Genomic DNA, 26,675 nt, shown 5'->3' on the forward strand with positions numbered 1-26,675 from the left:
AACTCCAGCTTTAGACAACCATTCAAACGTGAATCTGATTCAGAAAGTAAAATCATGAGGGGTTTATCTTCTCTATAACATTAAAATATCTTCAGTAATAATCAGTGCTGACTAGAACACACACACACACACACACACACACACACACACACACACGCACACACACACGCGCACACACACACACACACACAGTTGTCTGTCAACTCAGTAAATGAGCAAATCCTTGTGGAGTCTCAATCTGGGCCGATTCTGTCGGGACGTCACTGTCAGTCACACAAACACAATCACATGACAGTCGTCAAACACAACTGCACAAACACTGATACACACTCCCGCTCACACAGCTTGTTTGTACTGCAGCAGAGCATCATGGGAACGGGTGCAGAGGGAAACAGGCCAGAATTCATTTACTGACTGTTCTTATTAACCAAAATAAAGCCATTTTTGGTTATTGAAATAAAGCTGAAATAACAAAATATAAAGGTAACACTTTACAATGAGGACTAATTATCTGCATGAGATTATAGATTCACAAATGAATCATTTCAGTTAATGCTCTTTTTGAGCTGAAGAGGAACCTTCATGTTTCTAAATTAAAAATCATTTCTCATGATATAATTCCTTTTAGAAAGCAATCTCACAGGACCCGAATGAAGCCTGAAGGACAGACTGATGAAATAAAGGTGAGCAGCATCAGGTCTGAATCCTTCATCATGTTATCAGACGGTGTTTATCTGCGCTCATGAACAGAATCAAAATGAGTCTGCAGGAAACATCTGATCGCATGATTCACACGGGACGCTCGGAGAGAAACCATCGCCTGAGGACATTCGCTCGCTCTCATTAACTGATAAACGCTCACACAGCAGCAGAGCTTTCAGTGGGAAACACGGCGGACGGCAGCTTTACACTGCAAACAAAATCAACTGAGCTTGTGCTTAAAACAAGGTCAGAAAAACAGACAATTCAAAAGGAAAACAAGATTATTTTTCTGACCACAAATCAGTACTCAAATCTTAATATCTTCAGTCATTTCTCTTCTTCGGTAAATCTATCTTGATTTAAGAATGATTAGATGTTTGTGCTGGAAAACAAGACAGAAACACTGAGGAAGAACATCAGTTTTTGCAGTGTAGAACTGAGATAGCCAATGACAGTGATCATAACTTACCTGGGACAGCCAATCGGGTTGAGGTCCTGTTTTTAACCTGTGCTGCCATTGGTCAGACCAGTGTTTTGATCCATTCTTTACACGGTTTCTATAAGGTTAACCCTCCAGTTGAGTTTGACCTGTAAACTGCTTGAAAAAAACACTGATTAAGCAATTTATTTCTTCTTGTAATTTGATAACTTTATCTCATTTAGGCTCATGAATATGAATGCTAAGTTTCCACACATTGAAGTGTTTTGGAGAGGCTAGGGTTAAATCGATTTTGTTGTGGTCAGTTTGACCCACACTTGATCTGTAAAATGCATGAAAACACTGGTTAAACAGTTTATTTCTTCTTGAAATTTGGTGACTTTTTCTCATTTAGGCTCATGAATATGCAAGCTAAGTTTCAACACATTGAAGCGTTTTGGAGAGGCTAGGGTTAAATCGAGGGTGTTGGGGTCAGTTTGACCCACCATTGGTTTCCATTCAATTCACCAAAGATCAACACTTTGAAGATCAGCAAAGAGTCAGATAAAACAAGCTTTACTGTAGCTTGTTAATGACTAAAATATGAAATAAAAAGAAAACTTAGATTTAAGACTCAAAGTTTACTTGAAATTACTGCTTGTTTTTTGGATTCCAGTTACTAATCTGATGCAGAACTGGAAAGAAGTGTGAGAAATGTATTTTAGCATCAAGAGCTTGAGAACCAGATTTACAAATAGCAATAAATAAGTTAGATAACATTCATAATTAGTTAAAACTGAAATAATTATTTGCACCTCAGTGTGTAGTCACTACAAGTAGGCAAATGACCAAAAACACATCAAGGAAATGTTTATTTTGTGTCTGTCCATCTTTTAACACAACAGGACTTCATTGATTCTCATATTTACCATTTTTAGTGTGTCGAACTACAATAGAGGTTTTCTGTTTTTACATGAATCTTTAAGTTTTTTGGTTTGGTTTTTTTTGTAGTGATGTTTTTGGCGAATTGCATGGAAATCAATGGGTGTCGATTCACAGCTACCAAAATATGTTCCTATTAAGTTATGAAAACATTATTTCTGAATGTTCTCTGAATGTTCAAAACGTCCAGTATTCTAAATGTTTTAAAAACTTATTTTTTTGTTTGTGTGGTTATTCAAACATTAAGGGAACGTTACTTTTGAATGTTTTCTGAATATTCTGAAACAAATAGTAACATTTAAAAAAAAAAAAAAGTTAGACAAATGTCTAACTAAAACATTTCAGGAAAAAAAAAAATCGATGATAGAATGTTTAACAACAGGAGGGTTAAAGTTTAAATGAAGGAAATAAAGACATTCACCTTGATCAAACACACACAGTTTGTGTAGAGAACAGGAGTGTCTCACATATAAATGTCAAACCTCAGAGTGAGACACAGAGTCAACACTGATCACAGATTCACCGTCACGACGCTCACAAACCTGCTCAATACAAACACGTGAGCATCATCACAGCACAACGCAAGCATCTTCTCCACTGTCAGATTATTTCAAATCACCGACACCCTCATGGGCATCTGGAGCAGATAAACATCTCACACACTCATCTTCATCTGCGGCCACCTGTTACTGGAGGAAACGATGCGATTATATCATCAAATACATGCAGACGCTGAGAGAGAGAGAGAGAGAGAGAGTCAGGAGGATGTGAAGAGAGGGCAGCAGGACGGACAGCAGTTTTGGGAATCACAGATCAGTGTTCAAGCCTTAACTTACTAAAACATTAACTAATATTAAAATGAAAACAGAAAATGCAAAAGTAAAATCAGAATCAAAATTATAATATTAAAAACAATAATAGTATCACAATGATAATAAAATAACACTGCTTCGAACACATTGGATAGTTTTGCACAGTTTGAGTCTCTGAAAAAAACTCAAACTCAGTTTTATGGACTTTCCTCCATATTCTCACTATATCAGACTATATGAGCCATACAAGCCTGATGTATCAAATATGATTCTCAACAAAAAACACATAATGTACACAGACTTTTTTCCTTTTTATATGTCGTCTAAAGGTTCAATAAACTGTTCCATTTCATATTCATCCTTGTTATTTCAGGCTTTACAGGGTTAATGTAAGGATGCATTAATGCAGTAAGGAGCCATAAACACACACTAAAAGCTTTTAAACTCCTGAAACACGGCGCTGAAGGTCAGAGCTTTGATGCACTGAGGGAGCGTCCATCAACACCCTCTGACCTCCAGAGATCCACCGTCACAGCAGATATCATATGCTTTCAGATCAGACGGCAACATGAAGGAACTGAAAACACTCTCAAAACATTCTCACGTCATGAAATACAGCAAAGTCTTCATGCGAGGAAAGATACAAGTAGCTAAACATTTAATTTTTGCCAATTTCTACAATAGAAATGCTAAACGACCAACAATATCTAGTGATGGAAACTACTTGACTTTTTGACAAATTTCAGCATTTTGAACTAAAAATATAGATTGTCATTTACATGATTCATGTAATTCATAATTGAACGGGAAGAGACAAGAAACAGTAACAGAGCCGTTTTCTGCATATTATTTGCAAACAGTTCAAATGTATTAGTGAACAATAAATTATGATTCTTTTTGCTGTTATGTAAACATGTATGTATATATGCAGGAATGGATGGATGAATGTATGTACAGATACATGTGTGGATGTATGATGTATGGATATATATGTGGATGTATGCATGTACGCATGTACGGATGGATGGATGGATGTATGTATGTGCATACAGTATGATGTATATATGTACAGACGTAAATGTATGTATGGATACATGTTTGTATACATGGATGAATGTATGTATTGATGAATGTATGTCAGATGTATGCATGTATCATATATGTTTATATATATGTATGGATGGATGAATGCGTGGATGTACAGATATATGTATGTATGTCTGATGTATGTATGATGCATGTATGGATATATGTATGTACTGATGCATGTATGTTTGGATGAATGTATGTTTGTACAGATATATGGATGTATGTATGTATGATATATGTCTGTATATATGTATGGATGGATAGATGAATGTATATATTGTTGTATTATATCAAGGAAATTCATTTACCTTGCCTTCTTGTTTTAGATTTGAGATGCCTGTTGCTACACATTTGGCCAAATGTATTAAATATTAGGCATTGCTTACAATATTATTGTTATTTATTTATTTTTGTTTGTTTCTAAGAAATGCCCTATACTGTATGAGCAGAGATGTGCAGTTATTGTTAGTTGCACTTGTGAGGCCTTGAAAAGGATCTGGGAAACTTTGGGGAAAGTTACAACTTACGTCAATCAAGAAGATGACTAACATCTGTGATAGACAGTAGGAGTATGAAAGACTGATGAGCTGATTGTCTCTTTAGATACTGATCCATCAGCACCACCGACACCTAGAAGCCCAGAGTGACTACACCTTTGACTCAAAGTGGGATTATTGTATTTTATACTTTAATGATGAAGTTTTATTTGCCTTTACATTTTTCTTTTTTATAAAATTAAAAGTAACCAATTAAAAGAAATATCATTGACTACAAAAGCTGCCTACAGAGGCCTGATTTATACTGTTTTAAGACTTTGATCAAGAACATACCACATACCAAACTGTAATCATTTAAAATGCTTATAATTCAGGCCAGACTCGACTTACTTTACCTGACAATAATAAATAATAAGGTTAAAGGTGTTAAGATCAAGATACACACCGCAAAACAGTATGTACAGATTTTAAAATGTTACTACTTGTTTCAGAACATTCAGAGAACATTCAAAGGTAACGTTCCCACGAAGTTTGCAAAATGATAAAATGTAGCATTGGTTATCATGGTAATTTTTTGTAAGTTACAGTCAGTCTGCAGGACACTATTTTATCCTATCGTGATTAACTGATTATTAAGTTAGTCATCATGTGATGTTTTATATAGCTTTGCATTGGCTGAAGCTCAAAAACGGCGGTTTTGATTGTGTCTCTGGATGCAGGAGTCGTGATTTTCACTCTGATCAGATCAAGCCGTCTATCAGTGGAGCTTCAGGTCTAATCAAAGCTGTAGATTCTCTCAGAGTATTAAATCATGAAAACATCTTTCGGACGGAACATGATGTGCTGTTCTGGCAACTTCAAGAAGCATTTATGAAGAGCTTTTATGAATTGAACAGGATGTGTGTGTGCGTGTGTGTGTGAGAATGTGTATTTGCTGAAGGCAGATGGCAGGCACGACTCATATTGATTCCGGGAGAAGTGCAGGAATTACTGGGATCCGATCAGATCTCTGTGTGTGTGTTTGTGCGTGTGTGTGTGAGGATCAGATTTCTCTGCCTGTCTTCCAGTCTAATGCACAGATAATAACAGAGGTCAACACACACTGTGGGTCTGTACAGCACAGCTAATGGAGAAGATCTCAGATAAACAGAGAGAGAGAGAAATAGATCATTAACAAGACTGAAAAAATCCATTGTATAGAGCAGAAGTGATATTTTAATAACTTATAATTATATTAGTAACACTTTACAGTAAGGTTTCATCTGTTGACATTAGTTAAATAGTTATCATGAACTAACTACTTCTAAAGCATTTATTAATCTTAGTTCATGTTTAGCTCAACATTTACTAACACATTATTAAAATCAAAAGTAGCATCTTATTAACATTAACATTAGTTAATGAACTAACATGAACAAACAATGAGCAGTTAGATTTATATGAACTAATGTTAACAAATTAAACCTTACTGTAAAGTGCTGCTGAGAAAACATATTGAGCAGATAAATGTAGCCACAATCAACTGAACAAAAATGAATGCTTTATGTGAAGAACAAACTGAAAATTAAAAAGTTTTTGCTGAAAACAAATGACCCATCGTCATGGGAACCGCATCAGCACCATCTCCTCCTGAGGCTGAAAATCAGTCATGAGACACGAGACAAACAGCAGCGTTTGAGATCATCACATCACATCCGTCACAGCGCTTCTCCAGGGAAACTTCTCAAAGTTTGAGCGCAAATGAGATTGAACTGAAACTTCAGTCTGTTCCTCACACAAACCGTCATGTGACTTGGAAAAATGATGTTCTTCCTCAGTATTTCTGTCTTGTTTTCCAGTGAAAATATTTAAACATTCTTAAATCTGGCTTCAGATAAGAAGAGAAAATAAAGTGAGTTTATGCTTGAAATGAGAACAAATATCTGCCAATGGGGTCAGAAAAATCAATTTAATTCAAAGTGAAAACAAGATTAGTTTTCTGACCCCATTGGCAGATATTTGTTCTTGTTTTACACATAAACTCACTTCATTTGGATCAGTTTCTCTTCTTCTCTTCAACATTCTCAGAACGTTCCGGCAAGGTTCTCTCAAAGTTATGAACAAACATTCTTCCAGTAACGTCATTAGAACGTTCGTTCAGTAATTTAGTATTAAATAATGTTTTCAAAAGGTTTCATGGAGTGTTTTATTTCTGAAGTGTTTCAGTTGGATGTTCGCCTAACATTTATTTAATGTTACTTGCTTCAGAGGACATACAAAAGTAACATTCCCATAATGTTTGAAGAATGATACAATTGGAATGTTCCCTTAATGTTCAAATTACCAAGAAGAAACATGTTTAAACATTAAATAAAACTGGATGTTTTGAACGTTCAAACAACATTCAGAAATAATGTTTTCATAACTTAAACTGTTCCCACAGGGCTGTAACTTTTTAAACACCCCGTGTTGGGGGCCTAGAGACTGTTTAAAAACACCTTTCCTTGTCGATCTTTTTCTGTTGTTACATATGACAGTTTTGAGGTGCAACTATATCAAATACTGCTAGCAAACCCTTTATTAATTGCTGCATTTGTGGGGAATCTGGTTACTGCTCATGATAAAATATTGTTGCTTGGGGATTTTAATATTCATATCTGTTGTGCTTATAAAACTTGATCCTTCAAAAACAAATCTGAAATGATTATGTTTGGCCTCAAGGAAAACAGTATTTTTTATTTTGATCTTGGTTTCCTCACCCCATATAACACACAGTATGCCAGAAATCTGGGCATCCTATTTGACTCGAGTTTAAAGTTTGACAAACAGATCTCAGCTGTTGTCAAGTCACGCTTTTAACAACTTCGCCTTCTTAGTAAAATGAAGCCCTTTTTATCAAGGTGAAATTTTGAAACCGCAGTTCATGCCTTTGTAACATCTAGGCTTGATTACAGTAATTCGTCGTACTATGGCATTTCTCAGGCTTCCATCTCTCATCTGCAGTTGGTTCAAACCGCAGCTGCTAGACTGCTCGAAGGGAAGTGAAAATATGAGCATATAACACCTATTTTAATGTCCCTGCACTTGCTCCCTGTCAACTATAGGATTGAGTATAAAATTTTATTATATGTTTAAGCCCTCAACAATTTGGCACCTCAATATTTAACTGATCTCTTGATTCCATATTACTCCTTCTAGAAACCTGAGATCTTGTGACCTCGGCCTTCTCACAGTTCCTAGAGTAAAACTTAAATCGTGGTGATCGCGCTTTTGCTACTGTTGGACCAAAGCTGTGGAATAACCTTCCTCCCTTTATTAGGCATGCCCCATATATATATATATATATATAGTGTTTATTTTATTTTTTTAAAATTATTATTATTAAAGCACTTTGGTCAACTTTGGTTGTGTAAATGTTTAAATGTGCTCTGTAAATAAATATTGATTGATTGATTGATAAAATGGGAATGTTAGCGAACGTTCTTAGAACATATTTTGGTTAACTTTTGTTAGCATATTTTTGTCAGCGAGGGAAAGAGATTTGAACATCACTGAACTGAAGCAGAAACTGCTGAAATGTGTCTCTGTAAAGCTGCTTAAGAGCTGAAACTCCCTCAAAGCTTCACAGGCACAAACTCACACAACTTACAGGATTAATTAAGCAGAAAAGTGCTGATGCTTTACGAGAAAGAGAGAGATTCGGCACAGTTTCCTTTTTACATGCGGCTCAGCTTCAGGAACATGATTGTACAAACACGTTCTGTAAGTGTGACTTTATACAGTAATGAGTGAATCCTGAAGGGCTGAAGACTGTTAATGATGTACAGATATGATGGTCACCTGAAGGAAGTCATTCTGATCACATGCTTGAGATTCATTGTGTTCACGTATTTATTAAGCTGCTCTCGTACGACATCCAAACACACCTGCTGATTGACTGATGCTCTCAGGTGAGGCGGTGCTGATGCGGTCGTCACGGCGACGAGCCTTCAGTGAGTAACAGGCGGATTGATCTGAGCTGTCAGGAGGAATGATTAAGAGAAAACAAACTTAAACAGAAATTCAGTGTTTAGTATTGACTGAAACCATGCGATTCCTCACCGTTTAAAGAGACGAGCCATGTGAGAAGATGTGTACAGTTCAGATCATTAACACCGAAGATGAGGAGGGTCTGTGACCTTCATCAGACCCAGCAGACTAATGATGCTGGCATTTTGTGATCATTTTTATTTTGCTTGGAACTAAATAAAGCAACACACACACACACATGCACACGCACACGCACACACACACACGCACACACACACGCACACACACACACACACACACACGCACACGACACAGAGAGAGAGAGAGAGAGAGAGAGAGAGAGAGAGAGAGAGAGAGAGAGAGAGAGAATTCAGTCTTACTTTCAGTCTGGGTAGAAACTGGACTCTTGTCGTCTGGTTCAGATCTTCTGCTGAAAGTAACTGCAATGAGTGAAAGCTGACAGAGAGAATTCTAAATATGAACTCTTTTCACATTTTCACTGTTCTCCAAAGCAGGATTTGCAAAAAAAAAAAAAAAAAAAAAAATTTATGGTAAAAAAACCAGCAGTTGTGGATTACTTTACTGTAAAAAATACAATACATTTTAAAGATTGAAATTAAATTATACAGAAAAAAAACATGCATTTCATTAACTTAAAAAGTGTTAATATACATATTTATTAAAATATACTATACTGACAAACACCTTAAAAACATGGGTAGTAAAGAGAAAATCACATGATGAATCAAAGTTCATCACAAGCAGCTTTTCTACAATCATAAACACAATCATGGTAACACACGACAAAATAATGCAATAAAAAGTCATTTTACAGCATAAGATGGAACTTAAAATCTTGATAAAACTACAAAAAAACAAAAACAAACAAACAAACAAAAAACTAAGAAGAAACAGTTATTTCAGTGGAAAAAAAAAAAAACGTCAAATGTGAGAATTCTGGGAAAGTCAGTTTGTGTTTTTTTATGGTAAATTGTTTGATGGCTTCCACAAACTGTATATTTATCAGTATTTCACTGTAAAATGACATGAAATGTACACTTAGATCTGTGACAACTTACTGGGAACCAAATATGATTAAGATCATTTTTATAACGTGTGTAAATTTGGTGAACAGGAAGCTACAGCAAATCATTTTTAGGTTCTTATTTGCTCCAATAGCAAAGAAAAAAAACCCACAATAGTGTTTCCAAGACTTTCCAAAGAAGAACAAATATGAAGAGATTGATTACGCTGGTCAGAAAAGAGAAAGATGTCAAATTTGTCGTCACTCCCTAAGAACTTTAAGTGAACATTCCATTTCATCATTCTTCAAACATTATGGGAATGTTACTTGTGAATGTTTCCTGAATGTTCTGAAACAAGTAGTAACATTTAAAAAACGTTAGACAAATGTACAACTAAAACATTTCAGAAAAAACTCTCCATGAGCAATGTATAAATAATATTGTTGTGCTAATGTTCTGAGAACATTATTAAAGTTAACTTTAAATGAACGTTCTATTAATAACAGATTTGGCTGTACAAGTCTATTAATGAACGTTTGTTCATAACTTTGAGAGAACCTTGTCAGAACGTTCCCTGTGAGCTGAGATAGGGCTCAATGTTTAGTATTCTCACACACACACACACACACACACACACACAGCCTGTGGAAAGCGATCTGTGGAGAGATTATGCACACTTTCAGAAGTTGTTTTTCATTGTGCACCAACAGACCCGCATGAAAACAACTTACATAAGCAGAAGCGCCGTCTACTTCAGAAACCAGTGAAAAGAAGGCCTGTGGTGACACGTCTCTCTCTCTCTCTATCCGTCCCTCCATCGAAACACATTCTCTCCAGAACAGTGTTGATGTGGAATCAGCTGGAGGGAAATTTATTCTCTCAAACACACACACACACATGCATACACACACGGGCAAAAATAATCCTGCATTTGAAAGCAATAAACATGGAAAAGCACCTGCAGTTACTCAGATGTGTGTGTGTGTGTGTGTGTGTGTGTGTGTGTGTGTGTGTGTGTGTGTGTGTGTGTGTGTGTGTGTGTGTGTGTGTGTGTGTGTGTGTGTGTGTGTGTGTGTGTGTATTTCATCTTTGTGCCTGAAGTATCAGCAGAACTATTTTAGTTCTTCAAATCCTTCATATTCTAAAAGCAGAAAACAACATGTGAACACTGACTGTATGCGTGTGTATCTGGAGTAATTTGATGGACTGTCTGAATGAATTATGTGACACATGAATCTCATGACAACATAGTTTAACACCTGTCATACAGAGACTGAAGTCAGCTGCGTTTCTTCAATGGAATTCTAAGTCAGAACATTATTTTGTGCACAAAATGCTGATCGACTTGTCTTTTTGTTCAAAACAAACACTGTAAAAAAAATTTTTTTACCATTATTTTAAGGCAAGACACTACAGGTGAATAGGGTAAAAATGTGAACTAACAGATTTCACTATACTTCCCCAGTTGACTGAACACAGTACATTAAGATAATTTTGTATTACAAAAATTCTGAAATATTATATCTCAATATGCAAATGAGACATTATCTAATTAAAAATGCACTAATTTGCATATATTTCCATAACATTGCATAAAGTCAGATTTAAAATATTAGATTTTGTTGACATATTAGAGTTATTTTTCTCTTTTTATCTCTTTATAAATCAGAAAATACTGTTAACAACCAGACAAAAAAATGTTTTCACCATGTTTTTAGGAATAAAATGTTATAAAATTTAGGTAAATTATGTTATGTATAAACCCCACAGTAAAAACCTTCAGAATATAGATATGAATAAAACTCTAAGTTTTGGTGTATGTAAGTGCTGCTGAAGTGGAGAAAAAAACTCATTTGTAAAGATATGTATTGAGATTGAAATCTACAGACGCAAATAGATAAAGTACAATAAAATAAAATTTTTTATTAAATTAAAAGTGTATTTCTTTCCACATGCCTGAAAGAAGACAAGTTATGGAAGTAAAATAGAGCTCAAAACTGGCCAGTGGATGAAAAAAAAAAAAAAAAAAAAAAAAAAAAAAAATCAATGGTTTATCTGCAGTGTTTCGCCTTAAATCATTTAGATAATTTAACCAATTCCAACTTAATTTTTTAAGTTACACAAGATTCAACTCAATTAAATCAGGTTAATATGATTTAAATGATCTGGAAAAAAGTAGAAATTACTTGTATAGCCAAATCTGTTATACTTAATTTAAGGCAGTGTATGTTCATTTATTTAGTGTAAAATTTTGTCATGAAATACAGCATCAAATGTCACACAATTCACCCAGAGAGCTACGTGTCTATACAACACACAAGTTCATCACTCATTCACCCCGTCAAACTCAAAATGACCATAAATGCAGCACACAAGTAGAAGTCATGTGATTTCAGTTAACCACATATGCTTGCCAGAGTATGACTTCTGCTTGTGTGTTCATGTGACTGTACACTGAAACGTCTTGTCAACTTGTTTTTATGTAGTCCAATGACTTTTAATAGAGTTTGTTTGATTTTATTATCTGGATGTTTTAGACGTCATGAATCTACATATAGACATATTTATAAAAAAAACAAAAAAAAAAAAACAGAAAATATAAAAATAAAAACTGATCAATTCAAAATATTAACAAAAACTTTAATACTATATCAAATAACATTGGTGCAGAAGACCTGGCTCTTCATGAACTAAATATGAATGCACAAATAACTGAGTTTAAACCATGCACAATAAATGCATGGAGATATCAATACAAGGATCAATACTGAGAGGAAGAATCACGTTCTGTCAATATGCCTGAATATGATTAAGATCGACATACGAAGAGAAGAGCAGAAAGCATGAAAACAGTTGCTATGGTGATACGAGGGTCAGACGGTGATGCGCTAATGAGGAGCTCGGACCGCGTCCATCAAACCCTTTCAACGGGACACAACAGCTCTGACTGGGATAATGACCGAGACGAGCGATGAAACGAGCTGCGAATCCATGCAGACGACCCGCTGCAACCACAGAAAGAACGTCAGACAGACTTCACTTCATCGTTACTGTGATGCGTGATGATGTCACACTTAAACGTGCTTCTCACTCCTGTGATTTTGTACATAAATAGAGGACGAACAACAAATTAGAAAAATAAATAAAAATCCATAATACATGATATTTTGCAAAAAAAAAAAAAACGAAGGCTATTTTTAGGACCATTAAGTTTTGTATTGTGCATCATGTTCATGACAATTAAACCCCAAATTCTCATTATTTTTCCCCATTATTTTCATGTAATACAGTAATGAAAATCTAGTCTGGAAAAAAAAAAAAAATTTAATTCTGTATAACAACAGCACTATAAACAAACACAACTCATACTCTAATGTATTCACAATTTTTATCTGATTAAATGATTTAATTATGATTAAATACTATCACAACTTTTGGATTCGCTTTTAGCTTTATATATATATATTTTTTTATTTTAGTTTAAGTTTTAGCAATTTTGTGATTTGCTTTTTTTTTTTAATTTATAATTTTTATTTGTTTTAATTTTTTTCCCCTAGTAATTTTAGTGCTTCAACTTAAACTTACTTCACCAAGTCGCCAAGGATAATTTTCAGTTTTTATTAAGTTTTTCATCTTATTTTATTTCTGTTTCAATTAACAGAAATGTTTTTAATAGTTTTAGTTAATGATGATAACCCTGCATCAGAATAATGTCAACGCAGAAACCTTAAAATGTTTTGCTTTATTTTATTTAAAGCAAAATGTAATTTCTTTGATGTTCATGTTTTCTGTTATATTCAGATTTCCATCTCATGTGTGTGTGAGACCATAACATGTCAGTTCAGGGCTTTATGAGCAGCACTTTCAGGAATGATTCAGAGCAGAGAATCAAACGCAGAAACACTGAGAGAAACTCCTGTGAGAGTCTGACAGATTAAACATGTTTGACTGAATCTCATTTAGACTGCTAACCTAACATGGTAACATCTACATTAACTGCTTTTAAGTCAAAAATATTAACATCACTGAATCACCCCAAATACATTCATTTATACCAACAAAACTCATTTTTATGGGTTAAATCAAGGTAGAAAGAGCTCTTTAAGGTAACAATCGCAGGTTACCACTGCTTTCACAGGTTTATTATTAGTAGTAAATTAAAACTAAAACCATTAAAAACATTTTTGTTACTTTAAACAAAACAAATGTTCACTGAAATAAAATGAGATATTAAAAAAACCCTTGAACTTATTTATCAAGTTGCCAAAGCAACATTTCTCATTTTCATTTGGTTTAAGTTGATGAAACAAAATTATTTCATCAAAATTATTAAACTAAAATAAAAATTATTATAAACTAAATAGACATTGAAAATGAAAATGTGACACTTTACAATAAGTTTTAATTTGTTACTATTAGTAACAGTTAACATAAAAAATACCTCGACAGCTTTTAATTATCTAAATGTTAATCTCAACATTTACTAGTATTAAAATCAAAAAGTTTTATCTGTTAACATCAGTTAATGCTCTGTGAACTAACATGAACAAACAATGAATGACTAAAGATTCATGTTAACTAATGCATTATCTAATGTTACTAATGAAACTTTATTGTAAAGTGTTATTAGAATGAAAATGGGAAATTGAGAATTGGGAAGGAAATGAGAAAATGGGAATTGATTCAGAAAAATTAGTGCATTTTCTCTAAAATCTCAAAATCTTGTATCAAAGTCCATATTTAAAACTATTGACTGTCTTAATTAATGTTCCTGGTCTTACTGTGTATGGTTCATCAGATGTTATTCTTAATAAATAAATGCATGTCTTCATAATACTAACAGCTACTAGTTCATTTGAATGTTAACCAATAGTCAATAGCTATTCATTTTTTCTCAAATCTTGCATGCTGTAATTTTCACATAATAAAATCAATTATTGAGTCATCACACAAACACTGTAAAACATTTAGAATTATGATTTTTTACACACTGATCAAATTTAACAAGCAAAACATGTACAAAGATTAATCAAAAGCAGGTAAAATCTCAACATGCTAATGTCAAAATCATCTTTTATTTCGACACTAAACACCCTGTTTTAAAAGAATAGTTCACCTAAAAATGAAATTAACTTCTTCCACATGGAAAACAAAGATATGTTCCGTCTATATAATGAAAGTCAATGGGGTCCAAAACAACACTGACTTTCTTTGTATGGACACAAAAAGACGTATGTCAAAATATCTTTATGTTCCACAGACGAAAGAAAAAGTGGTATCAGTAAATGATCATTTCAGGCGAACATGTAAACTGATCTATATTTTTCAGATGTCTCATCTGATTATTGACTGATGGATGAATGTGTAATACTTCAACTTTAACACAAGTCTTCATTTTTAGCAGTTAAAACACTAAATGAACACATCTGACAGGAAATAACTGCGCAAACTCATTGACGCCGCTGATTTAATTCCACATGAAACTCTCAAAATGAGACACTAATTGAATGGAATCACGTGATCAGATAAAATTCATTAAACACATCAGATTCATTAACGAGTCCCAGTGTGTGTGTAAACTAAACGAATGTGATTTTACACTTTTCTCTCATTAAAACATAAAAATCAGTCTCATATGGAATGCTGAACGTGTGAAACATCATGATTAAATTATAAAGGCTAATCAGATGAAAAAAGTTATATTACATCAATATCAATAAAACATCACTTCATTTTCTACAGGATTCAATATGAAACAGACGCATGAAGTACTCGGACACACACACACACACACACACACACACACACACACACACACACACACACACACACACACGACTCACACATGGACTGATCCGTGACCTTTAAAGTATGATGTGATTCATTTCTGTTTGATTGACATTAAAACAGGAACATGTGGCTAAAATAATTTATAAAGTCTGTAAAAGGGTGAATATTAAACAGAAATCACACACGAGTCGGGACGCCTCTCGCGTTTACACTGATCAAACTCCACACGTGACACCAAAGTCTCTGAACACACTTAAAAAAAAAACCCACACAAATCCATCCCGTCTTTCCAGATCATGTGACCCATGTGAAAACAAGTCCGATAACAGTCTGATATCCCAGAACGTGCGTCTCAGGAGAGAGTGATCCATTAAACCAGTGACAGCGCTGTGAAAGGTCAAAGTGCGTGTGAAACTACTTGAACATCAAACGCTCAGGTACCGGAGGAACGTCAGTGTCTGCAGGGTCCGAACCGGTCCAGATCCGAGCGATCGATCGCCGTCGACGAGACTGTGGCGCCTTCCGTTCCTGAAATCATTCAGACAGGGTTTATTAATGCTTCAGAGCTGTGCTAACTAATGAAAGCTTACTGTAGAGTGTTACCAAATATTACAATGGATTTAAACAAGAAACATGGAGGCAAACAGACTGATGATTTATCAAATATTCATGATACATTTGTCATAATTTGTATATAAAATTAAGCAAAATTATTACTATAACGATTAATAAAAACTGCTTAAATAAAGATAATAGCAATAGATAAACAAAGAAACAGCAAGTAACACATTGAATTAAACAGTAGAAAGACTGAAATAGTATTTTGTTGTAAAAAGTACTCCAGTAACTTAGTAAAATCATTTTTACAAGCTAGTCATTCAGTTCAGATCATGTTGATTTTATAGGAATGAGTTTGTCTCTACTGTAAATATCTGAACTGAGCGTGTCAGAACCGATGAAACGCGTCTCACCTGAACGCCGCTCACTTCGTCAAACATTCCTGAAGAGCTGCAGGAAAACAAATAAATGTGAATATTGTAGAAATATCAATATTTATGTGTACAACTTTGAACATGAAACACTGACCATCTCTTTTTTACTGTGTTTACTGCTGTTACTCAATATTTCATGTCTGAAGTTACACAAAAACATTACAAAGAAATTAATTAATTAAAGAAATAATAAATAAATCAATTTGTAAAATTTTATAATTTTATTACTTTTTGAAGTTTACTGTGTTTACTGCTGTTACTCAATGTTTCATGTCTGAAGTTACACAAAAACATTAAAAATTAATTAAAAAAGATAAACACATTTATAAATATATAAAAAATAAATGTATAAATAAATCTATAAATATTATAATTATTTGTTTTTATTCATTTTTGAAGTTTACTGTATTTGCTGCTGTCACTTTAATGTTTCATGTCTAAAGTTATATAAAATATATTTTAAAAATTAAATAAAATTAAATAAAAAAAGAATAAATACATTTATAATTAAATAAAAAATTATAAATATTATACATTTTATTATTTTTGTATAACTTTAAACATTGACAAGATCTTTTTGATTTTTTGTGAAAACCAAAACATTCATTGTATTTGTATGTGTGTGTGTGTGTGTGTGTGTGTGTGTGTGTGTGTGTGTGTGTGTATGTATGTATGTATGTATGTATGTATGTATGTATATATATATATATATATATATATATATATATATATATATATATATATATACACACATACACATATATATATATAAAAAATATATATATATATAAAATATACATACACGCACAAATATAATGCTTAATATATCTATATATACAGAATATTAAAGAATGTTAAATCTAAATGTTAAACAATCCTCTCTTCAGAATGTTTTTGCGAGTGTCACACATTCATCCGCTGAAACAGAAGACAGTAGAAAATATTCCAGCATGTTGAATTCATGTTGTCATAAACACACACACCCTGGATAAAGAGGACAGTCCTGTAGAATTATGGGTAAGGATTAAAGGAAATCACCCATTATGTTAAAGATGAGTGCTAACCCAACACCTGACCCTCACAGACGAGACACCAGTTATTATTAACCGTTTTAGACATTATTTATAACCCTTTAATGTAATTCAGTCATCAACAGGCTTGACTGTATGTGTGATGTCATTCTCTGCCTCACAAATACAGTCAAACACAACGTTAGATCAGATCTAATCAATCCTGTGAGTGATCCACATCTGATGTTTGTTAAATCCTGCACACAGAAATACTTCCACTTCCTCCAAAGTAAAGCATTAGCACACAAGAGTTCATGTGCGGCCCACATTCTGCTCAAAACACAAACATCTGTCATCAAGAGCCGTACAAACACCTCACGAGTGCTTCATACGCTCCTGACCGACTGCACACTGTGGGCTGAACATGAAGCTCAGTGAATCAGAAGAGTGAGGGCTCATGGGTAATCACACAGCATAATAAATACTGTCCTATGCAGACCAGTGCACAGGATATGAGCGCTTACATCTCACGGTTTACTGTGTCTTCAGCTGCTCAGAGACCTACTGAGCTCCCTCATTATCTCTGTTTCCATCCAAAGTTGTGAATTTAACTCATGAGGAAAACTGGGATATTAAACTCAAAGCTGAGCTCAGTGGGTTTGGGAGCAGAGACCCGTGTGATTGGCTGTGTGATTGGCCGGCCCCGTTGTGATTGGCTGATTAGACTCACGGCGAGAGGATCGGCTGTGAAAGCGGCGACACTATTCCTCATCTCGTTCTCACTGCCGCGCAGAGGAATCAAAGACACGTTACCAAAACGAGCATCCAGGGGCGCCGAACGACTTGTGGCACGAGATTTCAGCCACTCCGCCGGCCACACGCGCCCGCCATTCTGAGAGAGAGAGAGAAAGAGAGAGAGAGAGAGAGAGAGAGAGAGAAAGGTTTCAGATGTGTAGGAAGGTTAAACGCATGCATTTCTCCACAATAACATCACTTATGAACAGGAACATGTTGGCGTGATCCTCTGGGACTGACCTGTATGCTCATGAACGTAGCGAACCATTCCCTCATTTCATTCTGTGTGTCGCAGCACAGGTACCTGTGACAGAAACAAACACATGAACACACACACGGTTTTGACCTTTACAGCTCGGGTTCACAACTGTTTCATAAGTCGAACCCCTCAGACATAAAATATTTACTTTTGAAGATCTCCAGACTGCATTTTGAGATATTTTTATTTTTTTAATAATTTAGAAACACTTTTGCATGTTCATGATTCTCTGATGTGAGGGATAGATGGAGGGAATGAGGGATGGATGGAGGGAGGGAGGGATGGAGGGAGGGAGGGATGATGGAGGGAGGGAGGGAGGGAGGGAGGGATGATGGATGGAGGGAGGGAGGGATGAGGGATGGATGGATGGATGAGGGATGGAGAGATGGATGGAAGGATGGATGGAGGGATGGATGGATGGATGGATGGATGAAGGAAGGATGCATGGATGAATGGAGGGATGTATGGAGGGATGCATGGATGGATGGAGGGAGGGAGGGAGGGAGGGATGATGGATGATGGAGGGAGGGAGGGAGGGAGGGATGATGGATGGATGGAGGGAGGGAGGGATGAGGGATGGATGGATGAGGGATGGAGAGATGGATGGAAGGATGGAGGGAGGGATGGATGCATGGATGGATGAAGGAAGGAAGGATGCATGGATGAATGGAGGAAGGGATGGATGGATGGATGGAAGGAGGGAAGGAATGACAGACAGAATCCTGATTTGTTTGTTGTGTCACTATTTCAGATATTTCAATGTAATTAATTAGCAGCTTTTCATCAAATCACAAACTCCAGTTTGAGAAACTCTGCTTTAGAGGGTAAAGTCACACCATATCAACATTATTTACAGAGAATATAACTGATACTGACACTTCTGTGTGTGTGTGTGTGTGTGTGTGTGTGTCTAGAGGGGTGAAATGAACCTTTACCCTTGTTTGTCTGAGTCAGAATCTTGTTCAAACACACACACACACACACACACTAACACACACTCAGTGATTTCTCACCACTGCTGTCTCTCATGCTTCTCCTGTTTCTCACTTTCATAGATGACTGTGAGACCCCAACTACAGACAGAGAGAGAGAGAGAGAGAGAGAGAGATAAAAGAGTTAAACACAACTCTCTATCTGTTATGATTTCCACAGATGATCATGTCCAGAATCTCAAATGCACCTGTAATATTACATTATTATATTTGTACACCTGCAGCATCATCTGATTGGCTGACGCAGTCATCAGTGCTGTATGAACCAGATCTAACAGTTCTCTACATCCACTTCTCTTATTGAACAGTTATTAAATATGAACAGTGAAGCAGCTCCGCTGAAGATGATTGAGGCACTTTACAGCTCAAACAGAAGAAACTGAAGGATTCCTGTAAGAGCCTGAACTGCACGATTCATCCACTGACCCTATAAATGATCTTTAAATGATCAGCATGATCTGATAAACCTGATCTGATCGCACAAAACCTACTACATGCACTCTGTCTTTTTTAGCAAGTAAAAGTCTTGCACCAGATTTCATATTTTTGCTCAGTTTGAGTTCCTCCATGTTCTCACTATATCAGACTAAATGAGCCATAAAGGCCTGATGGATCAAATGTGATATTAACATAAAACACCTACGCAAACTTTTTTTTTTTTGTCTAAGAGGTCCAATAAACTGTTCCATTTCAAACATTGATATTTTTTGGACTATTATTTCATGTCAGGCTTTACAGGGTTATACTGTATAAACTGAGCACTGAATCAGCAGGTTATGAGCGTCTCTGATTCTGTGCGGACTCACACTGACACCTGCTGGTCAGGAATCACAGCGCACCACCGCCACATCCCCAGATTATTCATGAATATTCTCTAAATATTCAAAACATCCAGATTTTTAAATGTTTTTAACATGTTTTTTCTTGGTTATGTGAGCATTAATGCAACATTCCATTGTATCATTCTTCAAACATTATGTGAACGTTACTTTTGAATGTTCTCTGAACGTTCTGAAACAAGTAGTAACATTTAAAAAACTAAACTAAAATACTTCAACCAACTAAAATACTTAAAAAAAAAAAAAAAAAAAAAAACTTTCCTTGAACGATGTATAAACTTTAACACACACAGCACATCCAAATATTATTTAATTATATTTATAATCAATATTTCTATTAAATTCTACACTGATGCATTCACCATCTTCAACTGTATTTGTGTAGCGCTTGTCAAAACACACATCAACAAAAAGGTCTTCATGGCATGAGCACCTATGACACCTTAAAATGCTGTTTATTTAGAAAGCTCACTAGGGTTTAGTACAGTTTTAATAATAATTCAGATTTAATCTCACCATGTGGGTGGGCGGAGCTTCTTTTTAATGCCGTGATAGACTTTCAGACACTTGACGGGCCATTCTCTCTCCGGACGGTTACTCTGAAAAGAAAGAGAGAGAGAGAGAAATATACCTACTAAAACACACACACTCCACCGAGAACCCAAAACTACAGGAAAACCACCACCTGAGAACCCATTAAACCAGAACAAGACAGACCAGTGACACTAAACCTCTACCTACACACACACACACACACACACACACAAAAGGAACCTTATCAAGCAGTAATGTTGAACGTTGAGGACGTCAGCACACTATAACTAGGTGAACCCCCTCTCTCTCGCACACACTATCTGTACTCACACACTGCAGCTCTGGGCTTTGCAGCTTTTGCAGATTCTGTGTATGAGAGTTTGACAGTAAAACATCAATCAGATGCTCACTCGTTTGCTCTCTCACACTGACTGTATTTACACGCACAACAAATCACATTTAAGCTCTATATAGTGCAGCCGTATTCAGAATATGATGTTTATACGTGTCCTGGCATCAGAATATTGCTGTATACATGATTGCTGTAAGTCTGTTGTACATGACATCAGCGCTCTGCATGTCACATGTCAAGAGGTCAGAGAGGTCATTTACGTTCTGAGGATCAGAGACATGCAGGACGACGATCATGAAGCAACTACAACCTGAATTCCGGAAACGTTGGGACTTTCTTTAAATTTGAATAAAATGAAAACAAAAAGACTTTCAAATCACATGAGCCAATATTTTTCAAATTTGAAATGAGCTCATTTAGTGGATACAAGTGTAAAATTTCACCTTTTAAACATTTATGTTATCCATGTTCTATTGTGAATAAAATATTGGCTCGTGGTTTGAAAGTCTTTTAGTTTTCACCAACATTTCCGGAATTCGGGTTGTACATCATGACCACTTTTTTGGTGCAAATAACATTAGTTCAGGTTTGAATTTGCCATCAGGGAGAAAATTAAATGGACTATTATATTATCATATACAGATGTTTAATATGACACACGCTCTTACCCTGACTTCTTTATAGAGTCTGAGCGAGGTGCTGGTCAGGATGAAGTATCGGTCATTGAAGCTGCCGGTGCTCAAACCCAATCCCAGCAGACTCCTCTCCTCTCTGAACTTCATCATGCCGTGTTTGGAAACCTCCACTTTACTGGCTGGAGGAAACACACACACACACACACACACACACACACACTCAATCAGGAAACAATAAACAAAACACTGCATATGTCACCTGATCTACATGAGCACATGTTCTAGTGCTTCTAAATAAAACTGATTAATAATGCATTTATTATTTAATACAGTTTATTCATCCCACAGCCTTGGAAAACCTGGATGTACAGTATGTAAAAGCAAAACTTCAAAACTGATTTCAAGACGTGGAAGAATAATGGAAAACAGAAATATTACAATACAGATTCTTGTTATGAAAAGCTCTAAAATTGTGAAAAATTCTGAGTTAATAATGTTGTAATGTAATAAAAAATCTTGATCCTTAATCATCATCCAGTAAATCATAAATGACATGGAAGTCATGCAGATCTGCACTGTTTCAAAAGAACATCCAGCTCTTAAACTTCTGCAATCCTGAAATTTAATGTACAAAAAAAGTATATAGATTAAAACTGCAGAAAAGCTGGCAAATGTTATATGACAGCATATTAGCCTTCGATTAATGTTGTGGCCAAAAAATTCAGTCTGAGTCTGTAGTCTCTGAAGCGGTTCGCTTGTGGTGAGAAAGCAATCCAACAAACTGTCACAATGTATGATGGGTAAGCACGTCATCACCACTGAAAACCAAAGTTGCTCTTCTCCAAAACAGATACATGGTCAGAATATTGGCCAGATGAAGTAATGATTCCTGCTCAAAATGATAAACAGGGTTTCTGCAGGTTTTATGAAGGTAAATGTAAGACTTTTTAAGACCTTTTTAAGACTCCCTGGATAAAGTAATATAACGACAAATACAATAAGCCCGCGTATGGATGAGGGAACATAATCAGCTGCGCTCTGACCAATGAGAGGACAGTTTACTTGCATGTGACTTGTATTAACAAACTTCAGTGAGTTTAGAAATGTTGCCTTCTGAAAGAGAACCGAACCCAAGAAGAAAATGCAACATTGCAACAATTTTAATTCCTTTTTCGGAACAAAGAAAATGGTCTGAAAATGCCCTAACCTCAGCACACACACACACACACACACACACACACACAGTCTCTCTTACCCAGGTAGACCAGCATGGCCTCCATGGAGAAGTGCTTCTTCACCAGCAGGTGACTGTCGGTGCCCAGGGAATGGAAGATGGGCAGAACTCTCTCCTGATAGTGCAGCGGGCGCTCTGAGACACACAGACACATGAAAACATCCTCTCAAACCACTGATGGCTGTATCAGAGCGAACTGTAACCGGCGACCGTCACTCACCCATCTCCTCTTTCTCGTTCACCTCAAAGCAGCACCAGTAGTCCTTCTCCTTCACACTGATTTTCCGTCTGTCCAGAATCTCAAACGTCAGTTCTGCTGCCGTCATCGCGGCGGGAATCTGCCCAAAGTCACAGTTCACACTACAGAAACATCCATCTCTCTGACTGTCTCGTGAATGAAAAGCACAACTCGTCTCCTCCACTATTACAATATCAAGATCCTTACGGCAGGTCAAAGTTCAAAGGTAAAACGCACCTTTACATGCTGTTCGGCTGTTTCCCTCTTCTCCTCCAGGTAAACTGTACAGATAAAATCACCACTTCCCTGCACACACACACACACACACACTTTAGCCACAAATACAAAACCCTCTAAATAAATAATTATAATAAACAACACATGAATATCTAGACTTTAATATATACTAATTAAAACATGAGTGGTGCTTCCTGTGTTCCGGGAAGTTGCTAGGGTGTTCAAGGTCGTTGCTAGGGTGTTGTAGATGATGCTATGTGGTTGCTAGGGTGTTGTAGATGATGCTATGTGGTTGCTATGGTGTTCCGGGTGGTAGAGTGTTCTGGGTGGTTGCTGGGGTGTCGTAGACGATGTTGTGGTTGCTAGGGTGTTCAAGGTTGTTGCTAGGGTGTTGTAGATGATGCTGTGTGGTTGCTAGGGTGTTCTGGGTGGTAGAGTGTCCTGGCTGGTTACTAGGGTGTTGTAGATGATGTTATGTGGTTGCTAGGGTGTTGTGGGTGGTTGCTAGGGTGTTGTGGGTGATGCTATGTGGTTGCTAGAGTGTTCAAGGTGGTTGCTAGGGTGTTGTCGATGATGCTATGTGGTTGCTAGGGTGTTGAGGGTGGTTGCTAGGGTGTTGTAGATGATGCTATGTGGTTGCTAGGGTGTTCTGGGTGGTTGCTAGGGTGTTGTGGGTGATGCTATGTGGTTGCTAGGATGTTCAAGGTGGTTGCTAGGGTGTTGTAGATGATGCTATGCGGTTGCTATGGTGTTCTGGGTGGTCTCTAGGGTGTTGTAGATGATGCTATGTGGTTGCTAGGGTGTTGTGGGTGGTTGCTAGGGTGTTGTAGATGATGCTATGTGGTTGCTAGGGTGTTGTGGGTGGTTGCTAGGGTGTTGTGGGTGATGCTATGTGGTTGCTAGAGTGTTCAAGGTGGTTGCTAGGGTGTTGTCGATGATGCTATGTGGTTGCTAGGGTGTTGTAGATGATGCGATGTGGTTCCTAGGGTGTTCTGGGTGGTTGCTAGGGTGTTGTAGATGATGCTATGTGGTTGCTAGAATTTTCTGGGTGGTTGTTAGGGTGTTGTGGGTGATGCTATGTGGTTGCTAGGATGTTCAAGGTGGTTACTAGGGTGTTGTAGATGATGTTGTGGTTGCTAGGGTGTTGTAGATGATGCTATGCGGTTGCTATGGTGTTCTGGGTGGTCTCTAGGGTGTTGTAGATGATGCTATGTGGTTGCTAGGGTGTTCAAGGTTGTTGCTAGGGTGTTGTAGATGATGCTATGTGGTTGCTAGGGTGTTGTGGGTGGTTGCTAGAGTGTTGTAGATGATGCTATGTGGTTGCTAGGGTGTTAAGGGTGGTTGCTAGGGTGTTGTAGATGATGCTATGTGGTTGCTAGGGTGTTCTGAGTGGTTGCTAGGGTGTTGTAGATGATGCTATGTGGTTGCTAGAGTGTTCTGGGTGGTTGCTAGGGTGTTGTGGGTGATGCTATGTGGTTGCTAGGATGTTCAAGGTGGTTGCTAGGGTGTTGTAGATGATGCTATGTGGTTGCTAGGGTGTTCTGGGTGGTTGCTAGGGTGTTGTAGATGATGCTATGTGGTTGCTAGGGTGTTGTGGGTGGTTGCTAGGGTGTTGTGGGTGGTGCTATGTGGTTGCTAGGATGTTCAAGGTTGTTGCTAGGGTGTTGTAGATGATGCTATGCGGTTGCTATGGTGTTCTGGGTGGTCTCTAGGGTGTTGTAGATGATGCTATGTGGTTGCTAGGGTGTTCAAGGTTGTTGCTAGGGTGTTGTAGATGATGCTATGTGGTTGCTAGGGTGTTGTGGGTGGTTGCTAGGGTGTTGTGGGTGGTTGCTAGGGTGTTGTGGGTGATGCTATGTGGTTGCTAGAGTGTTCAAGGTGGTTGCTAGGGTGTTGTCGATGATGCTATGTGGTTGCTAGGGTGTTGAGGGTGGTTGCTAGGGTGTTGTAGATGATGCTATGTGGTTGCGAGGGTGTTGTGGGTGATGCTATGTGGTTGCTAGGATGTTTAAGGTGGTTGCTAGGGTGTTGTCGATGATGCTATGTGGTTGCGTGGGTGTTGTGGGTGATGCTATGTGGTTGCTAGGATGTTTAAGGTGGTTGCTAGGGTGTTGTCGATGATGCTATGTGGTTGCTAGGGTGTTGTGGCTGTGTCTGTGATATTCTGGTCTTTGTGTGGCACCGGTTTCTCCTTCAATGTGATTTTTTTTATCAGTTTTATTGTCAATCAGGTGAAAATTGTACGTCTGATCATTTAGTGAACATGAAAATGTGCTGTTAAATATTTACTTAAAATCTCAAGTAAATATTTTAACTCAAACAAGTTTGTGAATCCCAGAGTCAGTGTGTTTAAATCATCGACAACCTCATCCCTCGAGGATTTCATGCAAATTCAACAAATCGCTGCATTATATCTCTTATTTCCACAATTTTCCCACAAATAAAAAGTTAACCAGAGAGGGGAAAAGCAATATTAGCTAATCCAAATCCATAATTCTAAACCCAAACAGATTGATCAATACATGATCAAAAACAGAAAAGGTAAGTTCCAATCTGAAGACGATCAATAACATTTAATATTTCCAAATGACTCTCTAAATCATTCATTCACAACTTTCACTTGTCTTGTATTTTTAACCTGTTTGACTGATTTCAGTAATATGACTCAACATAACTAATATCAGTCATAAATACATAATGATTACTGGTGGGTTTCAAGGTAAGTTACATGACTACAGTCTTCATAAACAGCACAATAATCCCAACTCTTACCGTTCCAGCTTTAGGCGCGAGATTGTCTCTGAGCTTTATGATGTATGTGATCTCATCTAACTGCTTCTTCAACTGCTGCTCGTTCACCTGAAACACACAAACACACACACTGCAGTTCTTCCTCTAGTCTCCAACAGATGGTGCTAGTGACTGTCTGAACATCTCATGAACTCTACACAAAATCTAATGCTCCACAACCATCTGAAATAACAAAAATCTCCTAGGAAAAAGGAGAAATTTTCTATACAGGTTTCTGCAAAACCTCCACAAACATACATCGAATATAGTGACATAGTGTTGGATGAGATCCTCGACGACCCGACCGGCGCTGTAGTCCTTCCCGTCCGCCTGAAAGAGAGTGGGTCCGAACACGATGGCCAGATTATGAAGATTCATTTGATTGAGATCCGCGAACCTCTGGACACTGCAAACACACACACACACACACACACACACACATCAGAAGCTGTTAAAGAGATGCACAACACTTCTCTGAAACCAGA

The 26,675-nt window shown here is 36.8% G+C and overlaps 1 protein-coding gene across 1 annotated transcript in view; it reads right to left on the minus strand.

Annotated features, from left to right (window-relative positions):
- Window positions 1–14,455: 14,455 nt before the first annotated feature.
- LOC127494999 (arf-GAP with Rho-GAP domain, ANK repeat and PH domain-containing protein 1) overlaps window positions 14,456–26,675 on the minus strand; it is a 60,386-nt gene continuing 48,166 nt past the window's right edge. Inside the window, 13 exon segments of the mRNA XM_051861355.1 lie at window positions 14,456–15,811; window positions 16,255–16,291; window positions 18,016–18,177; window positions 18,321–18,384; window positions 19,353–19,412; window positions 20,687–20,769; window positions 21,035–21,070; window positions 21,725–21,870; window positions 22,947–23,060; window positions 23,146–23,263; window positions 23,401–23,469; window positions 26,173–26,259; window positions 26,449–26,596. Coding sequence (XP_051717315.1) covers window positions 16,274–16,291; window positions 18,016–18,177; window positions 18,321–18,384; window positions 19,353–19,412; window positions 20,687–20,769; window positions 21,035–21,070; window positions 21,725–21,870; window positions 22,947–23,060; window positions 23,146–23,263; window positions 23,401–23,469; window positions 26,173–26,259; window positions 26,449–26,596 — 1,105 coding nt within the window. The 3' untranslated portion in view covers window positions 14,456–15,811; window positions 16,255–16,273.

The sequence above is a fragment of the Ctenopharyngodon idella genome, chromosome 15 (assembly GCF_019924925.1).
Source record: "Ctenopharyngodon idella isolate HZGC_01 chromosome 15, HZGC01, whole genome shotgun sequence".
Lineage (NCBI taxonomy): Eukaryota > Metazoa > Chordata > Actinopteri > Cypriniformes > Xenocyprididae > Ctenopharyngodon > Ctenopharyngodon idella.